Source organism: Myotis yumanensis, unplaced genomic scaffold, assembly GCF_028538775.1.
Source record: "Myotis yumanensis isolate MYYU_CA2020_CCGP unplaced genomic scaffold, mMyoYum1.0.hap1 SCAF_3, whole genome shotgun sequence".
In the NCBI taxonomy this organism is placed as follows: Eukaryota; Metazoa; Chordata; class Mammalia; order Chiroptera; family Vespertilionidae; genus Myotis; species Myotis yumanensis.
The window spans coordinates 185,321,359-185,348,697 of record NW_027223754.1 but is presented as its reverse complement, the minus strand read 5'-3'; the positions used below and the strand labels follow the sequence as shown (position 1 = coordinate 185,348,697).

The 27,339-nt window shown below is 36.3% G+C and overlaps 1 protein-coding gene across 1 annotated transcript in view; it reads left to right on the top strand.

Annotated features, from left to right (window-relative positions):
* The window catches only part of PIK3C2G (phosphatidylinositol-4-phosphate 3-kinase catalytic subunit type 2 gamma), a 293,693-nt gene that overhangs the window by 28,687 nt on the left and 237,667 nt on the right, over positions 1-27,339 (top strand). Inside the window, exons 5-6 of the mRNA XM_070410626.1 lie at positions 6,394-6,508; positions 23,062-23,164. Of these exons, the coding sequence (XP_070266727.1) occupies positions 6,394-6,508; positions 23,062-23,164 (218 nt within the window). The remainder of the gene's footprint in view (positions 1-6,393; positions 6,509-23,061; positions 23,165-27,339) is intronic.

Here is a 27,339-nt window from a genome sequence, read left to right as displayed (position 1 = left end):
TCAATTTAGGGCAGTGGTTCTCAACCTTCCTAATGCCGCAACCCTTTAATACAGTTCCTCATGTTGTGGTGACCCCTAATTTCATTGTTACAAATTGAACATAATTAAAGCATAGTGATTAATCACAAAAACAATATGTAATTATATGTGTGTTTTCCGATGATCTTAGGCGACCCCTGTGAAAGGGTTGTTCGACCCCTAAAGGGGTTGCGACCAAATGTGTAGAACCACTGATTTAACGGGTGGATGCAGTCTTGCTAGCTCCTGATTGGTTCTTTCAAAGAATTCTGCCTTAGCAACATCCTTGGGATTGCTTTATATGCCTATTGCTTTGTGATTGGTTATCTGCAATCTGCCTGTTTTAGCAATAATCCATACATTTTAAAGTTTGTCTTTTAAAGTTTTTCTCATGTGTGTGCCTTTCTTTCCATGCCCAGCTGGGTTGTCTTAGTAATTTCACCTAACTGGGTTCCCAAGTTTTACTTCCTCATTCCCCACAGGGTCCCCATTTCTGACTACCTAGCTTCCCTCTATCTCCTCAATAGGTTCAGAGACAGAAAGTTAAAATGAGGTATATATGGTATTCTGAGCTAAGGATGAGGTAAGGTACTTGGGGCTTCAGAGGAGAGGAAGGTCTTTCACAGGGCAATAAAGCCAGTATATAAAGAGTTAATTTGGTTGCCCTATCATATACATAGGTCATCAAAAGTTTTACCTGGCCCAAATCTAACTCTCATTATGGACAAGACCCAAATTTCAATGATTTTGGGGGAGATAAAAGTTTCTCATGAGCCCACAGGGTCTGGACTGCCTTCAGCTCAAAATAATCCACATGCCAAAGTAGCACATCTTGGGGAGGCTTGTTCTGAACCCCTTCAACTGCTATCCCTTCACAACTTTATATTAGTGTTTTACTAGTAATACAAATGTCTGTAAAGAACAAAAGTCCGAAGAGTGTATTGTTGATGTAAACAACATCCAAATGTGTAGATAATTTTTATAAGTTTATTTGAGCCAAACTGACAGCAATTGCAGGGAAACAAAAATTTCAACGGAATGAGAAAAAGCTTTTGAGAATGACAGTATTGCAACTTATTTTATACATCTGAATCAAAGGAGAGTTAGATTAGAATGTTAACTTAAAATTCAAAAGCCAAAATGAGAGACAATAATGTTTTAAGGGTGGGAAAAAAGTAGGTTTATAGTTGTGAGTACACAAAACACAGTTCATTCTTGTACTATTATTTTATAATTATTGCAGTATTTTTTCCATATAAACAACTGTAGCCACAACCTGTGTTTGGGATCAAGGAAAGGTAATTTGAAAAACAGATTCAGATAGAGTAGTGGGCTGATTACAGTATAAAGTAAGGGAGCTTTTCTGAGGAAAGGAATAATTACAAGAAAAAGAAGAATTTGTATTGCTACTGTGAATCTGGGTTACTCTTGAACTTTATAGGATGGGCTACTTGTTCTATCTGCAGATAGAGAGTCCATAGTCATCAGTCCTTGTGGTCAGAATGTCTGCTCTTCTGATGGCCTTACCAAAAATTGCTTGCAAAACAATCTTGGTGTTAGCCCAATTTCAAGGTTTGGACCAGTTCAAACAGTTCAAACTTTCAAAAAGCAAAACATGCAATGCACTTCTGGAGTGGCATTTCAGGATCTATTTTGAAATGGCCCCACTTAATTTCAATTTTCACAGGGATTGGGGGGGATATGCAATATGTAAAAAAAGAGGGCCTTTAATTGATGGAACTGGAGCCCAGTGTAGGGGAGATAACAGTGAAGAGAAAGATTTAGTAAAAGGCAGTGGTACTTTACATCTCAAAAAGGTGTAAAGGAATCAAGGGGAACACATAAAAATTATAGTTAAGGTGCAGAGTAATATAATTAAAGAATCTCAAATGGGCCTTAGCCCTTCCAATATGGTCAACAGATTGAGAAGAATTGCATGGAGTGGGAGTCTATAAGAAGTGGGATAAGTATTCTATTAGCTGCCAAAATGAAGGTACAGGTATAAAATCTACTTTTAAAAAGCCATAATTCTTGTTGGCTTACAAAATGGATGAGAAGTTTAACTCACATACTTAATGGTTGGCTGCAAAAAGAAAGGTGATAATTCAGGTTTAGATATACCGAACTTGAAGTAATAATAAAACATCCAGAGTAACATGAATCTGGTACTAAGAGATATCAAAGCAAAGAACAGGAGAGGAATAATAGCTGGAAACTGGGTTATGAAGTCTTTGATGTAAGTGAAAGATGACTGTAGTGGAAGTAAGAAATTCATGCATGCCCGGTGTGGCACAGGGATGCAGTCCTGGAAATGGATGTGAAGTTAATTAAAGTGAACTGCTGTCTTTGAAGATGTTTTCCTGTGTCATAGACTGGCTAATGCTCTCCCTACTAGTCAAAGCCCTTATAGTCATGTTTTGCCTGGGGCCATAACTTTTTCTAGCTTCAATGCATACTATTTCAGTCAATACTACCAACAGGCAGTATGTTTAAGATATTCTCTCCCATGTCAAAGCATTTCCACAATCCATAATTCCCTGGTTGTCTTTACCATTTGTTTGTCCAACCATTTCTTTAATAATGTCTTAATCTACCATAAAAATGTATTATATTAAAATCAATCATTATATCCTTTCTTTTTTTCATTGTGACAGGTCCAGCAGTATAATTTGCACAGTAGCCAGTTTTTTCCTTGCAAACTCAAAGTCGTGACAGTAAAAGAAACCACAGCAAAGTAAACATATAATTGCTAACAAAACACTACTCAGAGGAATGCAATTGAGTGTTTGCAATAGGCTGCTCAAGTTCTCACTGGCTAAAGTTCATCAGTATAGCCTATTGCACTTGCTTACATTGATTGAGACCATAAGGTCACATTCAAAGCATGGAAATGACATAGCTAGATATTGATGATAGATAGATAGAGATAGATAGAGATACAGATATAGATACAGATACAGATATCTGATATATGATATAGATATATGATAGAGAACGAGATAGAGGTAGATACCTATAAATATCTACCCCACTGGTGCACGATTGGGGCCAGGGAGGGACGCGGGAGGTTGGCTAGCTGCAGAGGGACTGCTGTAGGGCTCCAGGGTATGTCTGGCCTGTCTTGACCAGAACCCAGCAGCAAGCTAACCTACCGGTTGGAGTATCTACCCCCTGAGGATCAGTACACATCATGGCGAGCAGTTGAGCAGCCTTAGCATATCATTAGCATATTACACTTTGATTGGTTGAACGGCTGATTGGCCAACTGGACACTTAGCATATTAGACTTTTTTATATAGGATATGTATAATTTTTTTTAATTAAATCTTTATTGTTCAGATTATTACATATGTTCCTCTTTTTTCCCCCCATAACTCCCCTCTACCCAGTTCCCGCCCCACCCTCCTCCCTCACTCCCCACCCACTGTCCTCATCCATAGGTGCACAATTTTTGTCCAGTCTCTTCCCGCATCCCCCACACCCCTTTCCCCCCCCAAGAATAGTCAGTCCACTCCCTTTCTATGCCCCTGATTCTATTATAATCACCAGTTCATACTTTTCATCAGATTATTCACTTGATTTTCAGATTCACTTGTTGATAGATGTGTATTTGTTGTTCAAAATTTGTATCTTTACCTTTTTCTTCTTCTTCCTATTCTTAAAGGATATCTTTCAGCATTTCATATAATATTGGTTTGGTGGTGATGAACTCCTTTAGCTTTTCCTTATCTGTGAAGCTCTTTATCTGACCTTCAATTCTGAATGATAGCTTTGCTGGATAAAGTAATCTTGGTTGTAGGTTCTTGGCATTCATCACTTTGAGTATTTCTTGCCACTCCCTTCTGGCCTGCAAAGTTTCTGTGGAGAAATCAGCTGACATTCATATGGGTACTCCCTTGTAGGTAACTGACTTTCTTTCTCTTGCTGCTTTTAAGATTCTCTCTTTGTCTTTTGCTCTTGGCATTTTAATTATGGTGTGTCTTGGTGTGGTCCTCTTTGGATTCCTTTTGTTTGGGGTTCTATGTGCTTCCTGGACTTGGAAGTCTATTTCTTTCACCAGGTAGGGGAAGTTTTCTGTCATTATTTCTTCAAATAGGTTTTCAATATCTCGCTGTTTCTCATCTTCTGGCACCCCTATAATTCTGATGTTGGTACGCTTGAAGCTGTCCCAGAGGCTCCTTACACTATCTTCGTATTTTTGGATTCTTTTTTCATTTTGCTTTTCCGGTTGGGTGTTTTTTGCTTCTTTGTATTTCAAATCATTGACTTGATTCTTGCAATCCTTTAGTCTGCTGTTGGGAGTCTGTATAATATTCTTTATTTCAGTCAGAGTATGCTTAATTCTAGTTGGTTCTTTATCACAACATCGAGGGTCTCATTAGATTTCTTGTAGATCTCATTAAGTTTATCGGCAGTTTCTAGAAAATTATTGAAAGACCTTAAAAGTGTGGTTGTGAACTCTATATCCAGTAGTTTGTTTTCCTCCATTTCTGTCATTTGTGTCCTTTTTTTTTGTCTCCGCATTTTTTATGCTTCCTTGTGTTGATGCAGTGGTTTTCTGTGCTAAGTGTCCTCTAGGGCCCAGTGGTTCAGCCTCTCCAATTACCTGAGAAGGACACACTTGGTGCACTCCCTTGTGGTCTTTGTGCACAGTCTTGTTATAGTTAAGCCTAGATTGTTGTAGGTATCACTGGGAGGAATTGGCCTCCAGGCCAATTGGCTGTGAGAATCAGCTGTGTCTGAAGTGGGAGAACTTCTGTGCTGGAGACACCCCTCTGGGGCAAGACTTGCTTGAATGGGGCTTTGGTGCTCACTGAATCTGCCCCCTGAGTGTGTCCTTAATGTTTTCATGGAGCTTCAAACTGGATGGTCCCACTCTGACCTCTGGGCTTCCTGGCTCCTGGATCTCTAGGGAGGTGCTAATCTAGCCTTTGCCTGAGGCTATCCAGCAAATGCCTCCCTGCAGGGCTTGGGCAGGGCGGGTCCTACGGGATCAACAGGGCAGGGCTAGCAATAACGGCTGCTCTCAGTCCTTCCCTCAGAGGCTTTGCTTCTCAATGTCCCAGTAATCACTTCAAGCCCCTCAGAGAGAAAGCTGCCCTCGAGTTCCAACAGATGCCAGACAGTCCCGCTTCTCCCGTATGAGTCTGGGTCCCTAGAGACTCGCCCAGAACTGGAGCTCAGAGTCTGAGACTCCCTCCCGATTGAAAAGGACAACCGTGCCCTCAGCCGCCAGCCCCCTCTGCATGCACCTCCGCACCTTAGTATTTTACTTTCGCACTGCGCCTCCTCTGAGTCTCGGTATGCTTTTCTCTTTCCCTCTAGTTGTAGAATTTCCACTCAGCCAGCCTTCCTGTGGTTCTGGGTGATGTCCGTTCAGTCTTTTAGTTGTATTTTTGAAGTGGTTGTGTGAGGCAGCAATCTCCGGTGTTTACCTATGCCGCCATCTAATTTTCAACTATTATCATTTATGACAAGATATGAGCCCCATACTATTTATCATTTATATTTAGAAACATATTTCATAGACATATATTGTAACATGCAGCATGGTTGTGGCCACTATTAAATGGCATATGCATGTAAAAGCTTAGGGGGGAGATTATGGAATATAAATATGAGAAAACAAAAGCCTTTAAATTATAGTATGCTTACACTTTGAGTTCCAGGAAAGGTGGAGAATGAAAATACATGTTCATTAAGGTTATTATAATGTTGTTCAAAGCAGAACCTTGAGTAGCTCCTACTTGGGAAAGGAAGAAAAATCAGCTTTAGAGAGTTAGAATCATTAAGAATTGTAACGGAGCCTGACAGGCATGGTTCAGTTTGAGTGTAGACCTATGAACCAGGAGGTCACAGTTCGATTCCTGGCCAGGGTTGCAGGTTCAATACCCACTCTAGGGCACGCAGGAGGCAGCCAATCAATGATCCCCGTCCTCATTTATGTTTATATCTCTCTCTCCCTCTCCCTTCCTCTCTGAAATCAATAAAAATAAAAGAATTGGAATTGACTGATTTAATTTAGACTCTTGGATTGCCACTTATCACTATGTGATCTTATTGGGATATCTGAAGTCCCTAAGGGTAGTCACAGTAGAAAATTTTTATGCACACCTACAATGTACCAAAGATTTTGATATCAGGAATGAGATACCTTGCTCTATTATATACTATGAAGATAGACTAATCAAACAAAATACAATTTTTTCAAAAACATCTCCACATCAAACTAAACTAATAAATCTCATTTTAATGTTTCTTGATGGAACTAGAGGGTTCCATCATAATTTGTATATCATTTTTTTGTGTTTATAAACTTTTTCTTAGCCAATATATGATAAGCTAATTAACTTTATTATTCACCTTTGTTTTTAGCTAATTATCTTGTCAAAGACCTAATTGCAGAAATTCTGCATTTTTGGACAAATGACCAGTTATTCCACAAAGATTATCTTCTAAGTATATGTGGCTATGAAGAATTTTTACAGAAGTAAGTATCTGATTAAGGTAAATTTTGATCATTGTTATAAGCTATGTTAAGCAGTGCTGACTTTTTTTTTCCTTTTAATCAGACTTTGTACAGCAATACTCTCTATTAATCAGAATAATTAAATCAATTTTTTTACTCTTTAAGGTGAATTTAAAATTTTATAAATCATATTCACAGTCTAACTCTTGGTTTTAGTTTGTATTTTGTGTGCTTTTGGCTACATTTATTTAATTGACCTGTGACTAGGGTGACCACCCATCTCAGCTTTTCTAGGACTTAGTGGGTTCCCAGAACATGAGACTTTGAGGTTTGACATCAAGAAAATCCTGAGCAAACCAAGTCACCTAATCTATAATAAGCTTATTAGCACTTGTCACCATTTTAAAAATAAATTATTTTGTAATAAGTAATTTTAAAATTTAGACTAATATTAGAGTGTTGATTAAATACTGATTTTTAAAACTATTTTATTATTTTTTATTTTGTGAGAGAAACACATTGATTGGTTGCCTCCTGCATGCCCCTGACTCCAGGACCCACACCAGGGAGGAGCCTGAAATTGAAGTACATGCCCTTAATGGGAATCAAACCTGGGACCATTTGGTCCACAGGCTTATCCTCTATCCACTGAGTAAAACTGGCTAGGGTTAAATACTGATTTTTTAAAATCACATAGGGTTTGAGTATGAGTATATTAAGACTTGACTTGGGGTGGTGAACATACAACACAGTGTACAAATAATGTTCTTTAGAAATGTGCACCTGAAACTTGTATAATTCTGTTAGCCAGTGTTACCCCAATAAATTCAACTTAAAACATCTGAGTGATTTAGATATTAGAAAGAATAATAATGAACATCCTGCTTATTAAAATAAATTATATCAATACATACATAGGCTGATATACTCATATAGTAAGCATATCCTTCAGTTTCCATTAGGGAATAAATTACTATAATTAATCTATATTAATATAATCAACTTTCTTATTTTAATATAATAAACCCAGGTAAATAAATTTTTCCAAGTAATATTTCCAAAAAATAGTAAGTTTTATAATAGTTTCTTTATTCTTTATTCAGGAAGATTTTAAAACAACAAGAAAAGCCTGTTCTCATGTATGTCAAATGCAAATACTTATTTGGTAGAAAAAATCACCTTCTCTTAATGTGCCACAATAACTATTGTCATAAAATACCTTGAAGACAAGCCTTGAAAATATTATATATATATGATCGTTTGACCATTCGCTGGTACACTGACCACCAGAGGGCAGATGCTCAATGCACAGGCATGGCAACACGGAACAGACTGATGAATCTCAGAAGGAAGTGGGGAAGGGTAGGGAGGGAAGAGATTAACCAAAGATCTTATATGCATGCTAGAGGCCCAGTGCACGGATTCGTGCACTGGTGAGGTCCCTCGGCCTGGCTTGTGTGGATCGGGTGGGAACTGGCAGTCTGACATACCCCAAAGTGTCCCAGATTGTGAGAGGGCGCAGGCAAGGCCAAGAGACCCCACCAGTGCATGAATCCGTGCACCAGGCCTCTAGTACAAGTATAAGAAAGAAAATATTCACCTGATGGTATTGCATAATCATTCTAAGCAGGAAAGAAATGAAGAATAAAATGTTTAATAAGGTAGATTGCCATTTACATTTCCCCTTTGTGTTTCTATGAGCATCCAAAGATTGACAACACTCAGTGATTAAATTGCTCCTTCCAGCAACATATTTTTGACAGTGTATCCAATGAGCAAGGAGAAACACTTCAATAAGACAATCTTATACTGAGTACTCATTAAAATTCACCTTCTGAATGTACATCTCCAAATGTAAATCTGGCTGATGTCAAACATTTGATGTAAAAACAAGAAATTTTATTAAATATATTTATTTAATATCATCAGTAGGAAGCATTATTCCAAAAGCAAAATAATTGAAGAATAGAAATTTGGAAAAGTCTAATATGGAGAACATTTTTAATGGACCTTGACTTAATTACTGTTTTAAAGGATAAGTCATCCATAAATAAATAGCTCAATTGTTGACTGCTGAAAATGTTGTTCATATCATTCTACTCTTTTTTTCCTTGCTAATATGAACATAATAGATTTCTAAACTGTTTCCATTGTCATTTATTTCTATCAAAAATTCATTTACCTGGGTTTTATTAAAATAGGAATGTTGCCAAGTATTAGTTTAGATTAATTATAGTCATTTATTCCCTAATGGAAATTTAAAGATATGTATATATCTAGGACTTGCTTACTATTTGAGAACAACAGCCTATATATACTGATTTTAATAAGTAGAATATCCATTACTATTTTTTTAGTATCTAATTTTTCAGACTTTTTAGTTTATTCTGGAATGTGGATAAGAGCTATCTTATAATATATATGGGTTGAGGGGAAATCTAATGGAGAGAAAAGGATAGAAGGCACAGAACAGATCAATGGTGAATCATATTCCATGAGGAAATAACAGAGGATGGTATCAAGAAGTCAGATGAAGGGGTTAGAAAGACCAATAAGTGTTCAGGTGAATAGGAATTTTAAAATTTTAATACCTTGAGAGACAACTTTGCTTTTGGAAAACTAGAACTCTGATAAAAGTAGGGATGCTTAAGGAAGTGGCATGGAGATGATAATATTAGTAATAATAACAATAACAGAATCTACTTCACTGCTGAAAGCTTTTTATGAGCTAGAATTTTCATATTTAGCACCATTCATTCTTAGATAAGAAAAGCATGATTATTCCCATTTTAAAGATGGGAAAATTGAGGCTAAGAGAAGTTAAATGACTTACTAAATGTTATAAAATTTGGAAGCAACAGTCAGAATAGCATGGGTTTATTTGGGTCTGAAGCCTACAGTCTTTCCAGTCTATAGCAAAGCCTCCAATCATGACAAATGTTAACTTGAAAACAAAAGTCACCCCAATACATGTTTCAGTGGGGATAATGATCATATATTTGTGCATTAAACATAGGTTTGTAATTCAACATATAGCATTTAGGTCAAACACAAGAAAAAAATAACTTACAGAACACTCATTTTCTGACATTTAATTTTTAAAAAAATCTATAATCAGGAAATGTTTAGAAATAGTTTGACCCAAATAAAGGTAAATTATAATCACTAAAAGTGGACTTTCAGTGTCATTTACAGTTTCTGATTAAACAAAAATTAATTTGTTTTTGGAATTTTGAGACTGTTTAAGCAAATAAATAGTATCAAACAAATTCTATCCTCTATTGATAATACCACTCCCTATCACAGTTGCTTTGCAGAAATGAGTTAAGCCGTTTTGAGGAGGCAAAGTGAAACTAAACATACAGGGACTGGGACCTTGTGGGGGGGATAAAAACTGGGAACCCAACTAGGTGGAGTTACTAAGACATCCCAATGGGGCTGAGAAGGAAGGACAGGCACAAGAGAAATAAGCTTCAAAATTTATGAATGTTGCTACGACCGGCAGCTTGCAGATAACCAATACAGTACAATGAGGCATATGCTGTAACTAATCCAAAGAATGTTATTAAGGCTGAATGTGCTCAGCCAGTTCAGCCAAGGGTTCCACAAGCCTGAGTGAGGGTGGTGAAGGATGGAGAAATGACAAAGAGAATAAGCTGGGTCTAGGTGGATCTTCCTGTGCCTGGCTGAGGCCACAGAGAGAGATCCAGAGGCAAGCTGAGCCTTTATTTTATAGCCAGAGGTAAACAAGGTAGTGGTCACCATAGTTACAATGTTTTCCTGAGTTTCACTTGCTTTGGCAGCACTTGCTACATCTCCCTCAGCCCATTAGCTACCCAGGTAAGATCTAGGGAGCATCATAAGGCCAAGCCTAATTATGCTAAGAGGACTGTGCCCTCTAAGGTGGGACTTGTTTGTGGCTTTTCCAATGGGTCAGTCCGAGGCTTAACCCTATAGCCGCGCCGCCCTACAGCTGAATTCTTTGAAAAGACCAATTAGGAACTAGCGAGGCTGTATCCACCCCCTAAATTAAAAGACATGTCCTTCCTCTTGCCCTCCCCTCTTTACCCTGGGAACACAATGTTTCCTGATGTTCCTATGGTGGGGGGAGCACATCTCTGTGCACATGAGGCTTATGGCCATGTGGGACTCTACACATGGACTAATATACTTTAATTCGCATGATGCTCTCAATAAACTTTGCCTCCATTAGCCATTTTTGTCCACGACTTCATTCTTTGATTTCGAGAGACAATGAACTCGAACTCAAACATCCACATTTCGGTTTCACTTTGACTTCAGTTTATTGACCTTTTAAAAATTAAATTATTAATATATTTTTCTACTTTATAAATGGGCTTTAGAATTACTGTTTAGTAATTTTTAATTCCAAATGTAAAAATTTTATTAAGCTCTAGTAGTTTTTTTTCATTATGTATGGATTGCTTTGAGTTCCTGTACAGTGTGGGACTTAATAAATTAAAAATATATAGTTGTTAAAATATAATGAACTAAGTAGAAAGATATCCCTTCCCCACAAAAAATACTGTTACTTTTATAGTATGATGTAGAAAGATTTTTCATTTTAAGCTTTCCTTGTATTATCAGAACTATGCTTCTTCATCTGTCCTGTTTTAGAAAGAGATGCATAATATTTAGTTGCTACTTTTTGCAGTTTCTCATTTATTTTGGATTAGATAAGTTTAAATCCTTCAAATTTAAACTCCTTTGTGTCATCCAGATGGTAGAGTTTTCTTTTAAAATAGTCACAATAAAAATCTTAGAAGAATCATAGGCAGCAAAATAGCAGACATATGTTGTAGCAATATCTTTACTGATACAGCTCCTAGGGCAATGGAAACTCAGGAGAAAATAAACAAATGGGACTACATCAAAATAAAAAGTTTCTGCACAGCAAAAGAAACCATCAACAAAACAAGAAAGCCCACTGCATGAAATAATATATTTGCCAATGTTATCTCCGATAAGGGTTTAATCTCAAACATTCATAGGGAACTCATACAACTTAACAAAAGGAAGATAATCCAATAAAAAAAATTGGCAAAGGACCTAAGTAGACACTTTTCAAAAGAGGACATACAGAAGACCAAGAGACATATGAAAACATGCTCAAAGTCACTAATCATCTGAGAGATGCAAATCAAAACAACAATGAGGTACCGGCTCACACCTGTCAGAATGGCTATCATCAACAAATCAACAACGACAAGTGCTGGCGAGGCTACAGAGAAAAAGGAACCCTTGTGCACTGCTGGTGGGAATGCAGACTGGTGCAGCCACTGTGGAAAACAACATGGAGTTTCCTCAAAAAATTAAAAATGGAACTCCCATTTGACCCAGTGATCCCACTTCTAGGAATATATCCCAAGAAATCAAAAACACCAATCAGAAAGGATATATGCACCCCTATGTTTATAGCAGCACAATTTACAATAGCTAAGATCTGGAAACAGCCTAAGTGCCCATCAGCAGATGAGTGGGTTAGAAAACTGTGGTACATCTATGCTGCTGTGAAAAAAACAATGAATTTTTATCATTTGCAACAGTATGGATGGAACTAGAAAGCATTATGCTAAGCAATATAAGCCAGTCAGAGAAAGATAAATATCACATGATCTCACTCATTTGTGGAATACAATGAACAACATAAACTGATGAACAAAAATAGAATCAGAGACATAGAAGCATCGAACAGACTGTCCAACCTATGAGGGAAGGTAGGGGGTGAGGTGGTAAGAAATGAACCAAAGGACTTATATGCATGCATATGAGCATAACCAATGGACAGAGACAGTAGGGGGGTGAGGGCACGTTCTGGTGGGTGGGAGCAGCCAGGCAGAGGTCAATGGGGGAAAAAGGAGACTCATGTAGTACTTTAAAAAATAAAGAATTTAAATTTTTAAAAACTCAAGAAAAAGATAGTCACAATAAGTAACTACTTTCTGAATCAATCAAATTAATCAAGTTTTGAGGAAGTAGCTAAACAGTTAAAATGTCAGTGGTCAGGATATGTTTTACAATTTTGACAACAGTATACTTGTAATGCTCTATTTTTCACTTCTTCCTTAAGTCATATTTTTCTTTCTTTTTTTTTTTTTTTTTTTTACTAAGTTTAGTAAGTACATAAAATCTTGAAAAGGGAGCTAATATAAATAAATATGATGATGATAGATCGGTAGGTAAGTAGATATATAGGCACAACCTACACATTTATTTACATTTATATTGATTTGTTAAAACAGTGTTCTCAGACTTAAATGTGTATACTAGCCACCTGAGGGACTTGTTAAAAAACATTCTCTTTTAGTTGGTCTGGGCTGGGGCCCGAGACAAGACTACATTCCTGACAAGTTTCTGTGTGATGCTGATATTCATGGTCCTCTGTTCACATTTCAAGTAGTAAGACATTAGAGGCTATTAATAAACTAAGAATGTAGACTATGCACCAAGCTTACATGTTTGTGACATATTGCAAAAGTAAGAAAGATAACTTTCTTAGCAAGCCAAAATTCATTTTGATAAATCAACAAGAGTGTTATGGCAACTTATTTAACATGCATCTTAATTTAGTATCACAAAATTTTCTGTCGATTACAATATTACATTTTTCTCTCTCTCTCTCTCTCTCTCTCTCTGGCTTTTGTTGTGCCTCTCCCTCTCCTGGTTAATTTTTTCTATAAGCACAAGAACAAAAATTTATATCATGTTTGCATAACTATTCTCAAAAATGAGATATTATATCAAATATAGTCTCAAAAACTGCTTTATAAACAGTTTTAAACAATGTATTATAACCAAAGAGTAAATTAAAGAATTAGAATAGAATATTCACTAATTTTTTCCTAGGCTTATGGTAGCTTAATACAAAGTTGTCAGAGATATAAAGAAAGACATGCAAAGCCAAATTAAGTCAGAATAAATTAAATAGAGAAATAACAGAAGTCATTTTGTTCATTCAAAAAATATTAACAGCTTCCTTCATGTTCTGGTCTTTAATGCCCCACATTAATTACCATGGTAGCAGTGTTCTTTTTGATTCCATTTCCCTATTTCCCATGATCTTATCCAGTAGACACTCTACTGGGCTTCTACAGAGGCAGGCTTGAGGGCAGGACAAATAGAGGACAACTGGACTCTTTCCTAAGGTGGCCCTGCATCCTGCTCTGCATCCAGGAGTAACAATAACCATACCTTCACCTGGACTTGCAACCATCTCATGAGTTTTTTATTGATAAATATATTTATAACATATGAAGTTTAATGCTACTTCATAATTTTATATCTTGAGACCCGGTGCATGGATTCGTGCACTGGTGGGATCCCTCTGTCTGGCCTGCGGGGATTGGGCCAAAACTGGCTCTCCAACAACCCCTGAGGTGTCCAAGATTGGGAGAGGGTGGTTCTCGGGTAACGCACCCCAGAATAGGGATCTCTCCTCTCTTTTCTCAATATTATGTCACTTTCTCTCTTATCTGTCTCGCTTCTTTCATCTCACTTTACCCTAAGTTTGGCAGTAACTGACGACTTGTGGGCATTTTTCTGAAAAATGCAATTATTTAGCAAACAGGATTTACTTAGCCTGGAATCTAGCAGCTGAGGGTAGGACTCTGCTCACTGTCAGGTGCCCACCAAGGCCCTTCCACCCAGGCAGAGTGCTGTGGTGGCAGGAACCTCCTTCTTCCCACTTGAGATGCTCCTTGCCTCCTCCCCTCCCCGGAGGTTGCCTGCTGGTGCCACTGTCCGCCTGGAAGAAGAAAAGCCCAGCTGAAAGTGGTAGGGAGAAAATTTTCTGCCTCCACTGGAAATCGATATTAAATGGATGGGTTGGGGCTGCAGCCAGTAGGTACTGCACGTCTCATCATTTAGCTAATTGAGTCAAAAAGTTTCTGTAAGGGCCAGACCCACTACCTCTGCAATGGATTAGAGGCCTGGTGGGGAGCCAGACCCAAAGTCGGGAGCCAGTGGGCTAGAGGCCCGGTGCATGGATTTGTGCATAAGTAGGGTCCCTTGGCCTGGCCTTGAGGATCGGGCCTAAACTGGCTCTCCAACATCCCCCAAGGGGTCCCAGATTGCAAGAGGGCGGTTCTCGGGTGATGCACCCTGGAATCAGGCTCCCTCCTCTCTGATTCCGGGTGTGTCACCTAAGAACCTCCACTGCCAAGTCACCACAGCTCAGCAGCTCCTGCATGGAGCATCTGCCCCCTGGTGGTCAGTGCACATCATAGCTACCAGTCGGAAGGTCAAACCGTCAGCTGGTCGCTTAGGCTTTTATATATATAGATTATCTAGTCCATTTAGTAGGAGTGCATGGTTTTGTGTTTCTTACTCCTAACTTATGTGATTTAAGTAATTTCTTCTATCAAAAATCTTGCTGTTGGTCTTACTCTCTAATTCAAATTAAAAATAATTGTCCTTATCAGCTGCAATACGAAAAAATAGAATTTATTGCACTTAAAAGCTTTTGATGAGTAAATTATGAATGTGTTGTTAGTAGTAAACCTCAAGTGAAGAATTAGAGGAACAGAATAATCTTCCTTGAAAATCCTGCTTAGGCTTATAGTTAGGGCCAGGTTTTATGTCTTTGATTTTTAAAAATAAACAAAACAAAACTTTTCTTTACTTTTTAATTGACTTTTGTCAAAGAATGTTAGAACCCAGAAGAAGAAGATAAAAAGGAAAACTATGCTTATTAATAATCTTCCTTTGAAATTGTCATATAGATTCTTAAACCTAAATTATGAAGACAATATCTACCTCTTTACTCATCACCAGCATTGATTTGTATGATCTGGCTGTCTACTTGTGGGTCTCTTTTCTGTCTTCTGATCTTTCATAATAGAGAAAATGTTGAATACCATTGATTAGAGTGAAATAGTCCTCTTCAGGAATTAAATATAATTAGAATTTTAAAATAATCTTCTTAAGAAAACTTTTACTATTAAAAAAATGTTTTAGCTAATCCTGTGATAATTTGCATTAATTTATTCTTTAAAGATTTTATTATAAATTGAAATTGCCTTTTATTCAAAGTAAAAATAAGACTATTAATTATGAGTAAGGAAAAGGCTAGGTTTTAGTATATAAATTTTAAGATAATAGTTTATCATTGTAAGAGCATAGTCATATAAAAGAGAAACATACCTTAATGTATTTCTTTGCTCAAAGTAGGTCTAAACCAGTGGTTCTCAATTTTCCTAATGCCGCGACCCTATAATACAGTTCCTCATGTTGTGGTGACCCCCAATTTTATTGTTACAAATTGAACATAATTAAAGCATAGTGATTAATCACAAAAACAATATATAATTATATATGTGCTTTCCGATGGTCTTAGGCAACCCCTGTGAAAGGGTTGTTCGACCCCCAAAGGGGTCGTGACCCACAGGTTGAGAACTGCTGGTCTAGACAGTTATAACTTAGTAGATTATATTATTGAAATACTTAGGGTGTTCTGAATGTGTTGAAAATAATCAATTTGTTCAAATTAGCTAAATTAAATACTTAATTTTATTGAGAAGAAAAATTAGTTATCCCTCTCTCAAGAATATATACAGTGGTTACATACAGCACATCTTAATTCAAACTAGGCACATTGCAAGTACTCAGTAGCCGTGGTTATTATATTGGAGAGGCTAACCTTGGATCATCAAAAACAGATTTATCAGCATGGCGGTCTTGCCAAATAGAGTAATGGCAAAGTGGTGAACAGTAGTTTACACATCTTAGAAAGTGTGATGTTTTTGGAGGCTCTGTATCCCTTTAAGTAACCAAAGACTTAAGTGACAATTCTGGCTTAGTAATAGTTTTTGTTATTGCTAACACACAAAAAGGACTACATAGTATTTTAAACATGATGCCTGGAGAAATGATGTAGCGAATGCAATCTCTTCTGCTATATACCATATCCCTGTAACATGAATCAGTTTGTTCATAGAAGTCAACTTAATACATGTGAATTTGTCTGGCATATTAATATTTTACTCAACTAATTAACAGTGGTTTAATGCAAAGTACACAGGAAGCTTCTGGGGGAGACAGTGTTGTACACAGTGACAAGTGACCAATCACCCAATATGCATTTTTTTCTCAACTTGGCCTCAAGCTCTGTCTTGAAAAAGCTTACTACAGAATTCTGCATGATATTTGTGTGTTTTTCAGTTGTCTCTACATTCAGCAGCATCAAAACTTTCTTATATCCTCTTCCACCAAGCTAAATACAATTTTAGAACCCTTTTTATTTTATATACTAGAGGCCCGGTGCACAAAAATTTGTGCACTCAGGGGTCGTCCCTCAGCCTGGCCTATGACCTCTTGCAGTCTGGGACTCCTCAGAGGATGTCCACCTGCTGGCTTAGGCCCGCTCCCTGGGGGATGAGGTCCAAGCTGACAGTCAGACATCCCTCTGGCAGCCCGGCAGCCCTCAGGGGATGTCCACTTGCCAGCAGGGAGCAGGCCTAAGCTGCAGTAAGATATCCTTAGCGCTGCTGAGGAGGCGGGAGAGGCTCCCACCACCACTGCTGTACTGGCAGCCATCAGTCTGGCTTGTGGCTAAGCAGAGCTCCCCCTGTGGGAGCGCACTGACCACCAGGGGACAGCTCCTGTATTGAGCATCTGCCCCTGGTGGTCAGTGTGTGTCATAGTGACCAGTCATTCTCAGTCGTTCTGCTGTTAGGGTCAGTTTGCATATTACCCTTTTATCATATAGGCTAAAGGCCTGGTGCATGGGTGGGGGCTGGCTGGTTTTCCCTGAAGGGTGTCCCAGATCAGGGTGGGGGTCCCACTGGGGTGCCTGGCCAGCCTGGGTGAGGGGCTGATGGCTGTTTGCAAGCTAGTCAAAGCCCCCCCCCCCCCCCACCAGTAGGGACCCTCACCCCATGGAGGTTTGGCCCGCCTGGGTGAGGGGCTGATGGCTGTTTTCAGGCTGGCCACACCCCCATTAGGGTGGGCAGTCCACACTGGAGTGCCTGGCCAGTCTGAGTGAGGGGCTAAGGGTCGTTTTCAGGCTGGCCAAGCTCCCCATCATTGGAAGCTCCCAGCCTCTCCTTTTTTTCTTTTTTTTTTCATTGTGGGATTTATTTACCTTCCATAATTGAAACTTTGTATCCTTGAGAGGAGCTCAGAGCCGGCCAGGGCGGGCAGGAGGGAAGCCTCCTGCTCACTCCAACTCCATGGCCAAGGCCAGCTGAAAGCAGGTATCTGGGTTTATTTACCTTCTGTAATTGAAACTTTGTTGCTTTGAGTGGAGCTCCTGGGGCCGCAGCAAGCAGGAAGCATGGCTTCCTCCAGCATTGGGGTAACCAAGCCTCCTGCTTGCTCTAGCTCCATGGCTGCCAGCCGCCAACTTGATTGGGTTAATTTGCATATAGTCGCTCTGATTGGCTGGTGGGCATGGCTTAAGGTGTAGCAAAGGCATGGTCAATTTGCATGTTTGTCTTTTATTAGTGTAGATTACATTTTTGAAATTAGATGTGTCTTCTAAAACAATGCTAGTGTTTTTACTAAGATTTGTGCATGAGTGCTGTGTGTGTGTGTGTGCGCATGTGCTCACTTTGGTTAGAGACCTGTACTGATTTCAGTGGTCTCTCCAAATCTCATTTTCCATGAGGCCTGTTATTTTTAGCTCACAATTTGAAGAACACTTCACCTCTCCTTTTATAAAAAGAAACTTGTACCACATTATAGCAGGAATGCTTGAATCTATAAATAATTTTTTAAGTGTGTTGTGTTTACTCCCAATATTTATGTTCTAATCTATGGTCTTATTTTGTTGAAACCAGAGTCCTTTTTTGCAAAATGAGGGAGGTGGGCAAGAACAATGCTACAATTCTTCCTTTCCAGTTTTTGAGATCTCACTCCATGCAAAATTATACATGATACTCCCCTAATAAAATGATAATTACATATTTTCAAGAATGAATTCATATGTTAGAACAAAACGTAAATCTACCCACTAGCCCACCAAAATTCTCAATAAATGACCGGAAAAAAATATTAATGAAAAACGTCTTGATAAAACAATAAAGGTCAATAGCATGGGGATTGCAGAGTTCCCAGGTAAATGTCAAAAGATAGTTAAAATAGGAGGGGCTCGGGACACTCACTTGACAGTTTTCTAAAAAGCAGACAATTTTCTAAGGAATGATAATATTTTAAAATTAGCTTAAGGAGAAGTATAACAGTGTAATAGAACAATGAGCAGTGGGGAATGGAAAATTTTGTTTTAGGCAAATTGCACCAAATCTTTAGGGATTACAACAGAATTCTATAAGCAAAATGAATACAAAACCCAGCTAATAAATATCATTGAAAAATCTTTGATTGATAATAGAACAGAATCTATAAAACATCTTGGGAGAAAACTAACACTTTGCTGAAGGGCATAAAAGAGAACCAGGGTGCATGTAGAAGTATTCTTTTCCTTGGATAGAAGATTTAATATTATCAAAATGCCAACTCTTCTTATATAACTCCATAAATAAAAGATAAATCAACACAATATTAACATTTTCTCTTTAATATTGGCATACTAATTCTACAATTGTTGTTGACATGAAATTGTGCAAAAATAGATAATATATTTTCAAATAGTGGCTGTCGCTCATTTTCACATTTCAAAATATGCTGTAAAATTAAATAATTGAAGCAATTTGGTATTGGCACAAGAATAGATGGATGGATTAATGGAATGCTTAGAGTCCAGTAACAGATGGGCTATTTATAAAAATTGGTCATGTGTTAAATAGGTCAGAGATGAAAAGATGTTCATATTAATTAGGAATGTATAAGGAAGTTTATATTATGTTGAAAGAAATGTCTTAAATTGAGGCTATATATAATTTTACTCAACAAATGCATCCCAGATAGATTAATGAAATAAGTATAAAGAGCAAGTAAGTAAGTCAGTGTTGTTATGAAATAATTAAGCTGAGTTTTTTAAAGATCATTCAAAATGTTTACTACTGAATTAAATGTGGAAGAAATCAATTGAGCCCTAGCCAGTTTGGCTCAGTGGATAAAGCATCAGCCCACAGACTGAAGGGTCCTGAGTTTGATTCTGGTAAAGGGCATGTACCTTGGTTGCATGCTTGATTCTCAGCCCCAATCAGGGTGTGTAGGGGAGGCAACTAATTAATGTCTCTCTCACATTGATGTTTCCCTCTCTCTAAAAATCAATGGAAAAATATCCTCCCACTTTCTTCCACTCTCTCTAAACATAAATGGAAAAATATCCTCAGGAGAGGATTAACAAAAAACAACAAAAAATTATTTGAAAAGATTAGAACAAAAATTATAAAAATCTAAACCAGTTCTCCATTCATGTTGTTCCTTCAGCCCAAGCATATTCTCATTATTAAAGAAGCTGAACTCTTTGAGGGGTTGGGGGATGGGTGAAAAAAGTGAAAGAGATAAATACAAATTGCCAGTTATGAAAAAAGTCACAGGGTTGTAAAGTGTGGCATGTTAAATATAGTCAATAATAGTATGCAACTATGTATGGTGCCAGATGAGTACTATACTTACTGCTGGGATCACTTCATAAGGTGTGGTAGAGTTGTCTAATCGCTGTGTTGTATGCGAGAAACTAATATGATATTGTATATCAACTATAATTGAAAAAAATAAAATTTAAAAATAAATAGATTCGTTAAAACTGGAAATTAAGAGATAATTGCCAGAAATAAGACACAAAATTTTAATCAACAGACCCTTCAGCCTATATCAAAGGCCTTCTTTATTCTAATATCGAAACTTTGGCTATTGAGAGGCTGTGTTGGTATTTTGTTTAAAGAAAAAATGTTTTCAGATATATGTTGTTTTTATCATTTCTATCTCTAACTTTTTGATCAACCAATTTACTACTTTTCTTGATTTTTTTTCAGTTAAGTAATAAAAGAATCTGAAACTAAAATTTAAATGATCTCTACTTGGGAAATTGTAGGGTAATTGTAGAGAACTGAATAGAACAAGTCTAAGCTTTATTTGAGAATATGATATAAATAATTATTAAACTGGTGTTGGAATAAAACTATTAAGATATGCCACATTTTAAAAATTAGGTAAGCCCTGGAAGATTAAATATATATTTGTCTCCCAATCTTCTAAAGGTAGAGAGTCTCCAAGAAGACTAAATTTCAATAAATGAAGGAAAATAATTAAAATATGTTGTTAATATAAATCTACATTAACATAGGAAAAGGAATTGTTATGAGTCGAATAGCTTAAATTTTCTGATTAAGAGGCAAAGTCTCAGAAAATGACTTGAGAAATTTAGCTAAATTGAAATAAAACAATCTAATTTTTAACAGAAATATATATATATATATGTTTGCTTAGCCTACAAAATAAAAAAAAGAGAGCCCTAACCGGTTTGGCTCAGTGGATAGAGCGTCAGCCTGTGGACTCAAGGGTCCCGGGTTCGATTCCAGTCAAGGGCATGTACCTTGATTGCGGGCACATCCCCAGGAGGGAGTGTGCAGGAGGCAGCTGATCAATGTTTCTCTCTCATTGATGTTTCTAACTCTCTATCCCTCTCTCTTCATCTCTGTAAAAAATCAATAAAATATATTTTAAAAAAATAAATTAATAAAAAGAGAAAGAAAATTTGTCTTATTTGTTTTGTTTTGTCTAGTTTAGTATAATTCAAATGAGAAAAATTACAAAGGTAAAATTCTTCTAAAATTTAATAATTACCAAGTATCTATCTGATAATTACCAGTCCCTACCCCCTCTCCCCCCCTCCCCCCACACACAGGCAAATAAGGAAAGAACTACTTTCCTTTTAGAAAGGGGTAGAATTGGAAGATTTGGGAAATAAAAATACAGGATGGTAGTTTATTTTAATTTCTTAATATAAGTACACATCAAATATTACATGAGACAATACTACTAAAAAATCAGTCATTATTATTTGAAATTCATATTTACTGGACATATGTTTTACCTGGTGGGTAAAAGAAAGTCAGTTTGAGAAATCAGTAGCCATATCTAAAGTTGAAATCATTGGACTAGGGTCAGGGCCAACCTTCAACACTGAGAGAGCAAGTTAGGTTGATAGTATTAATTGCTACTCAGAATTGGAACAGAAATCTAAGGGAGGAAGGAGGAGTTAAGGTGCGAAGGGTGGGGGGGGCGGTAAAAGGAGAGGAGGTTGATTATATGTGATAGAATATGAAAATGACCATTGGAGCAGAACTTCTGCGAGGAGAAATCCAGAAGTGAACAATTCCAGGAATTCAGGGAATACACAGGCCTTGCCATATGTTTAGACTAGCAGTAGAAATAACTCAAGGAACAAGATAGGAGCACGATGGATAGACTGGGACAGAAATCCAGTTTAGACTAATAGGAGAAATGGTAATGGGGCATGGAACATGTTATGTATACTTTCACCATTTGGCTAAGTGGATAAGTTGTTGGGTTTTCTTAAAAATGTAGTCATTGTAAAAATAAAAACATTTACAGAGAATTTAATGCATATCAACATAATAATGTTTTATTTGTCTGACATTGTTGGAAATAGGTGGTCCCAAATATTTAGTAAATTTTCAAAATAAATGAATATATCACCTTAAGTGCCCCAGATTTTTAATATTATATTTGTTTCTCCTGAAATCCTTCATATATTTAACCAAGATTCTTAAGCAAAGTACATTAGCACAATTTACCCTTTTTAATGACTCAAAGTCACTAGAGATATAGAAATTCAAAGCTGTAGAAGAGATCATATAGTAAAAGCCCTTCACTGAAAAGAAATCAGATTTACATTATAAACAATAAATATTTACACACAGAGGGGAAATCAAGCAAGCATCAAAAAGAAAGAAAGAAAGAAAGAAAGAAAGAAAGAAAGAAAGAAAGAAAGAAAGAAAGAAAGAAAGAAAGAAAGAAAGAAAAAGGAAGGAAGGAAGGAAGGAAGGAAGGAAGGAAGGAAGGAAGGAAGGAAGGAAGGAAGGAAGGAAGGAAGGAAGGAAGAGAGAGAGAGAGAGAGAGAGAGAAAGAAAGGAGGGAGGGAGGGAGGGAGGAAGGAAGGAAGGGAATATTGTTTTGTTTAATCTGCTTGTCAATCCTTTGATGTAGACATTAATATCCTAACTAAAAAAGAAAACATTGAGTTTGAGCAAGTTTAATTGACCTTCATAAGGTTATGGAGCTGAATCTAAAGCCCATGACATTTTCACCTCACCTCTCTGCTTCTTTGCTTCAGTGGTCCCCACATACACTTTGTGGTATTCATTGGACCCTCTGGAAGCATGCCGTCCTCAGTGTTGAGATGGCTGGGCAAAACCAACTTTGAATTTGTAAAAAATTCTGTATTATAATTTATATTTCCACTCTTAAAGCATCTAATCATTTTCTAGCATAATTCATTTGGAGATAATTATAACATCTTGTCATTTAAAAATAAATATCAAACATATATAAAACTAGGGATATATATATATAAAACTTTTACCGGACTAAATTCCAAAATTATAAAGAAATGAAATCAGAGAACGAAACAAACACTTGGGGATATTACAAGAGGAAATGACTGCTCATTTTTTGTTCTTCAGTGATCGCTCTTTGGGAGGCCATAAGATATTTCAGAAAGATAAATCTGTTATTCAACTTAATCTGCAGAACAATAGAGAAGCTCCAGGAAAGTTATCTAGAAAGGTAAGGCCTTCTGAATATTAGTTTTAATTTGCAAACTGATCATTTAAGGACAAGATTTCCATCTTTATGGATTGTTACCAATTTCTAATTATATAACATAATGAATATATGTTCATTTGAGTATATTTATTAGAACACAATTAGTTATTTATCTATATGCTTGTTGACAATTTGAAGTGAAGCACTTACACGAACACTTTATTGCAACCTCAGTGAAATAATAGACCTATTGGAAAAATTTATGAGAAACCTGTTAAGGTTATTGTATCCAAAGCATCAATGAATCCACTAGAAAGTGAATGTCGTAGAAAATGTGAAAAGGAAGTCATTAAAGGAAGAGAAGAAAACAACTCTTTCTATCTGAAAATTGTTTACGTCTGAGTCAACACAGTTTAAATCATGGCCGATTAATATTCATAATATTAATAATTATGAATATTAATAATAAAACTACCTAGAAAGGAATTACTGTGCTTTAATGACACAGTTTCATGCTGTTAGATATGAATTTTATTCCCTGTGTGATGTCTTGAGTTACCTCAAACCCAAATTGCACAGTATGCAGTGAACTTTGATATGTTGGCAGTTTTTATCTGTAGAATATTCCAATTACCTGCTTTAAGCAAAAATCCCAGCACCCTGTCATTTACATCAGATAACAGATTTTGAGTGCATAGCTTTTTTTTTCCTAGTTGGAGGTGTTTCATCATAAAAAGTGTCAGATGGTACATTAGGTTGCAATGTATCTATGTGGAATATAACATAATGAGGCCAAAAGAGAGTTGTTTAGAAATATCTTTTGGAACTGGTTACCTAACTCAGCCAGTGTTGACAGCTCCAGGGCTATGCATCTGAAATCTCCACAAAGGAACATTATAAAGTACAGCTAATACCCTCAATATTAATAAGCCTAAAAGTCTTCACATTGTCCTCAATGTTGACAAAAAAGCTGAAATTATCATGTTTCATTTCAACAGGAAGATGGAAAATCTATGATTTTAACTTCCACTCTTGTTTAGAAGTTGCATGTTGCTAAAAAAAAAAAAAAAAAAAAAAGAAGGTATCTCATTCGTATAAGTTCACAGATCAGTAACATTTCAGTTACATGTAAATTGAGGTTTATTCTTAAATCCCTATAACTCCATATATTTTATGTCTGGGACTTGAACATTTCTATTACATTGAGTATTTACGATAATTCTATATGGTAAATACTATTAAAATAAGGAATCAGGCGCAAGGAGCTTGGTGATTTTCCCCAGATCATATTCATGGAGCTGGTGAGCAGAAGAGCATGAATTTGAGTCCAGTCAATGAGTCTTCATAGCCCATACCTTATGCTAGCAACTTAACATACTCGAGTTTTAGATGTGAGTTTCAGAACAAGGGACAAAATTCTAGTTTTATATATTTTCTATGTTTTATTTTGTTTTTCACAGCTCTATATACATGCCCCAATGTCTTGAGCATAATAGGTGTTCAGTGATAATTATATTAAGTGTTTTACATGTATTAATTCACAATACTAAAGAGGAAAAAAAGTAATAGTTACTATTATTTTCCTTTTTATATAAATAGAAGTACTTTAAAAGATTATTGAATGGCTCAATGTCTTACAGCAGAGCTAGTCTGGTCATAGAGCTCGCTATATCTTAATGACAGTCAATATAGCATCTTTGAGTTATTGTCATCAGCATTGTTATCATATCCAGAGACAAGCGTATAGTCATTTCCAGATTTAAATTATAGTTGTCAAGAAATGTCTGCTCTTCAAGCTATCATTTGGACCATAGCAGGAATTAAGTTACATGGTTCTTTTTTTATGCCTCAAGGTTCAACTTATGAATCATTACTTCCCACAATGAATGTCACCAATTCTTACTTAAACTAATTCAACAACTTATAGGTAAAGAGTATACATGCTTTTTGTCATCCACAATTTTTCATAGCAGCGACACTGTTATTTAAAAATTGGTAACATGCTTGATGGCACAGGTATCTGTCTATTCACCATTCACTCATATGTACTGTGTAACTGCTGTGGAGTGGGCCCTGTACTAATGAGGAGAGTAGTGATCAAAATCAACAAGAGGGCTCAGTATTCAGGGCATTCAACTGGCTTTGACTCTCAATTAAGAGCAATGGCAGCCTCCACATAGACTATGGAAAAAGGCATTCCATGTTTCCATATCCCCAAATTCTGGCTCTTCCAGGATATTTTTAACATCACATTCCAAGAGAGAAGACATTACATTTTATTAAAATCTATAAGGGTTTACTTCCAGGTACTATGCTAAGTATACTATATGTATAAACCTAACAATTTGTTAATTCAATAAATATTTATTGAATGTTTTTTACATGCTATGTATACGGTATTTGCCTTTAAAGATCTTATATAGTGAAGAAACAGTTTAGTGAACCTTAAAATTTGCAATTATGTCTTAGAACACATATATGCAAAGACTGTTACTCATTTGTTCATTGAACAAATATTAATTGAGCATCTACATTTCAGTACTCGTTCTAGAATGTTGAGTTAACAGTCTAGTAAAGAAGACAAGACAATAAAGAAATATATATAAAAATTCTGATAGAAATATGTGCTTTGAAAGAAAAGCTATCTATGCTTTTAGAGTCTGGAGTAGGAACCCTTTATGCAATGAAAATGAAGGAGTAGTGCTGATAATTATTTTTATTTATACATTCTAGAGCATATAGGTTTAGCTTTTACAAGATATAAGGAGTTGCGGGGGGGGGAAAAAGGATACTTATGTAATACCCTTTGTAATACTTTAAGAGGAAAATAAAAAAAAAAAAAAAAAAAAAAAAAAGATATAAGGAGTTTTAAACTTATTAACTTGGCATCTTGTTTAAAAGCAGAGATTCTGGATTCATATTGTCAAATTAAAATCTCTGCTCTTGGACAGATCATTACGTTCTCTTCACCTGAATTTTCTCATTTAAAAGTGTGGATAATAATAGTACTTACCTAATATGGTTACTACAGGAACTCAATTAGGAAACATAAATGAAAAGCTTAAATAAGTTTCTGCACTGTCAGGACAATATAAATACTAGTTGTTGATGTCATAAAATTAGGGTGTTGGGCTATCTGTTATTTTAATCTTTTTCTATTAAAATCTATATGATAAGGAGATAATGAATGTTCTCCTTTCATTATTCTATTTTTAAAGTTCTGTCAACATTTTTGTGATTCTCATAAATTTAGGTGTGAGAAAAAATTATAAACAATTATATTTTCTTTCTAGTAAAACAAGATAAACTTGACTTGATAATATTTTTATATTATATTAAGAATATAATCAGTATTATTATTCTATTAAATATAATGATATCATTCCCTTTCAGTAGATAGTTTAGAATTCTAAAAGGCATTACAGCCCTAACCACTTTGGTTCAGTGGATAGAGCGTCGGCCTGTGGACTGAAGGGTCCCAGGTTCGATTCTCTGGTTAAGGGCATGTACCTTGGTTGCGGGCACATACCCAGTAGGGAGTGTGCAGGAGGCAGCTGATCAATGTTTCTCTCTCATCAATGTTTCTAACTCTCTATCCTTCTCCTTTCCTCTCTGTAAAAAATCAATAAAATATATTAAAAAAAATAAAAGGCATTACAAAGCTCGGTTAATCTCAGATTCCTTTCTTATTTTAAACTTGCTTGTGTTATAATAAATTAGGGAATTTAATTCTTCTTCCACTAGAGTATTCATAAAACAGGTTGACAGTCTTTAGAAATCATTCTAGATTTTCAAATGTCAAAATCCTCATCTTGATGTAATGTGAATGATTGAGACTTTTCTAAAAAAATTTGTTCTCCCTTTATCTCTCTTAAATTTGATCAAAAGTATTACCAACATAGTAGGTATTAATCATAAATTCAAGATCTCTTTCTAGCTCAAGGAAATATTCACAGAGCATTTACAGCAAAAGATTTTTGTGTTAAAAAAGTGATTTAGCTTTTCCCTTAAGATGAAGGTATGGCCTTCAGTTTTGGAGTAAAGTACATCATATATTCCATGGACAACTGCTTAAATTTTCCTCCAACTTTGTGAGATGGTTTAAATAAAAAGTTTCTCTTGTAAATTACAGTATTACAAAGGTCACCCTACACACACACACACACACACACACACACACACACACACTATCATCT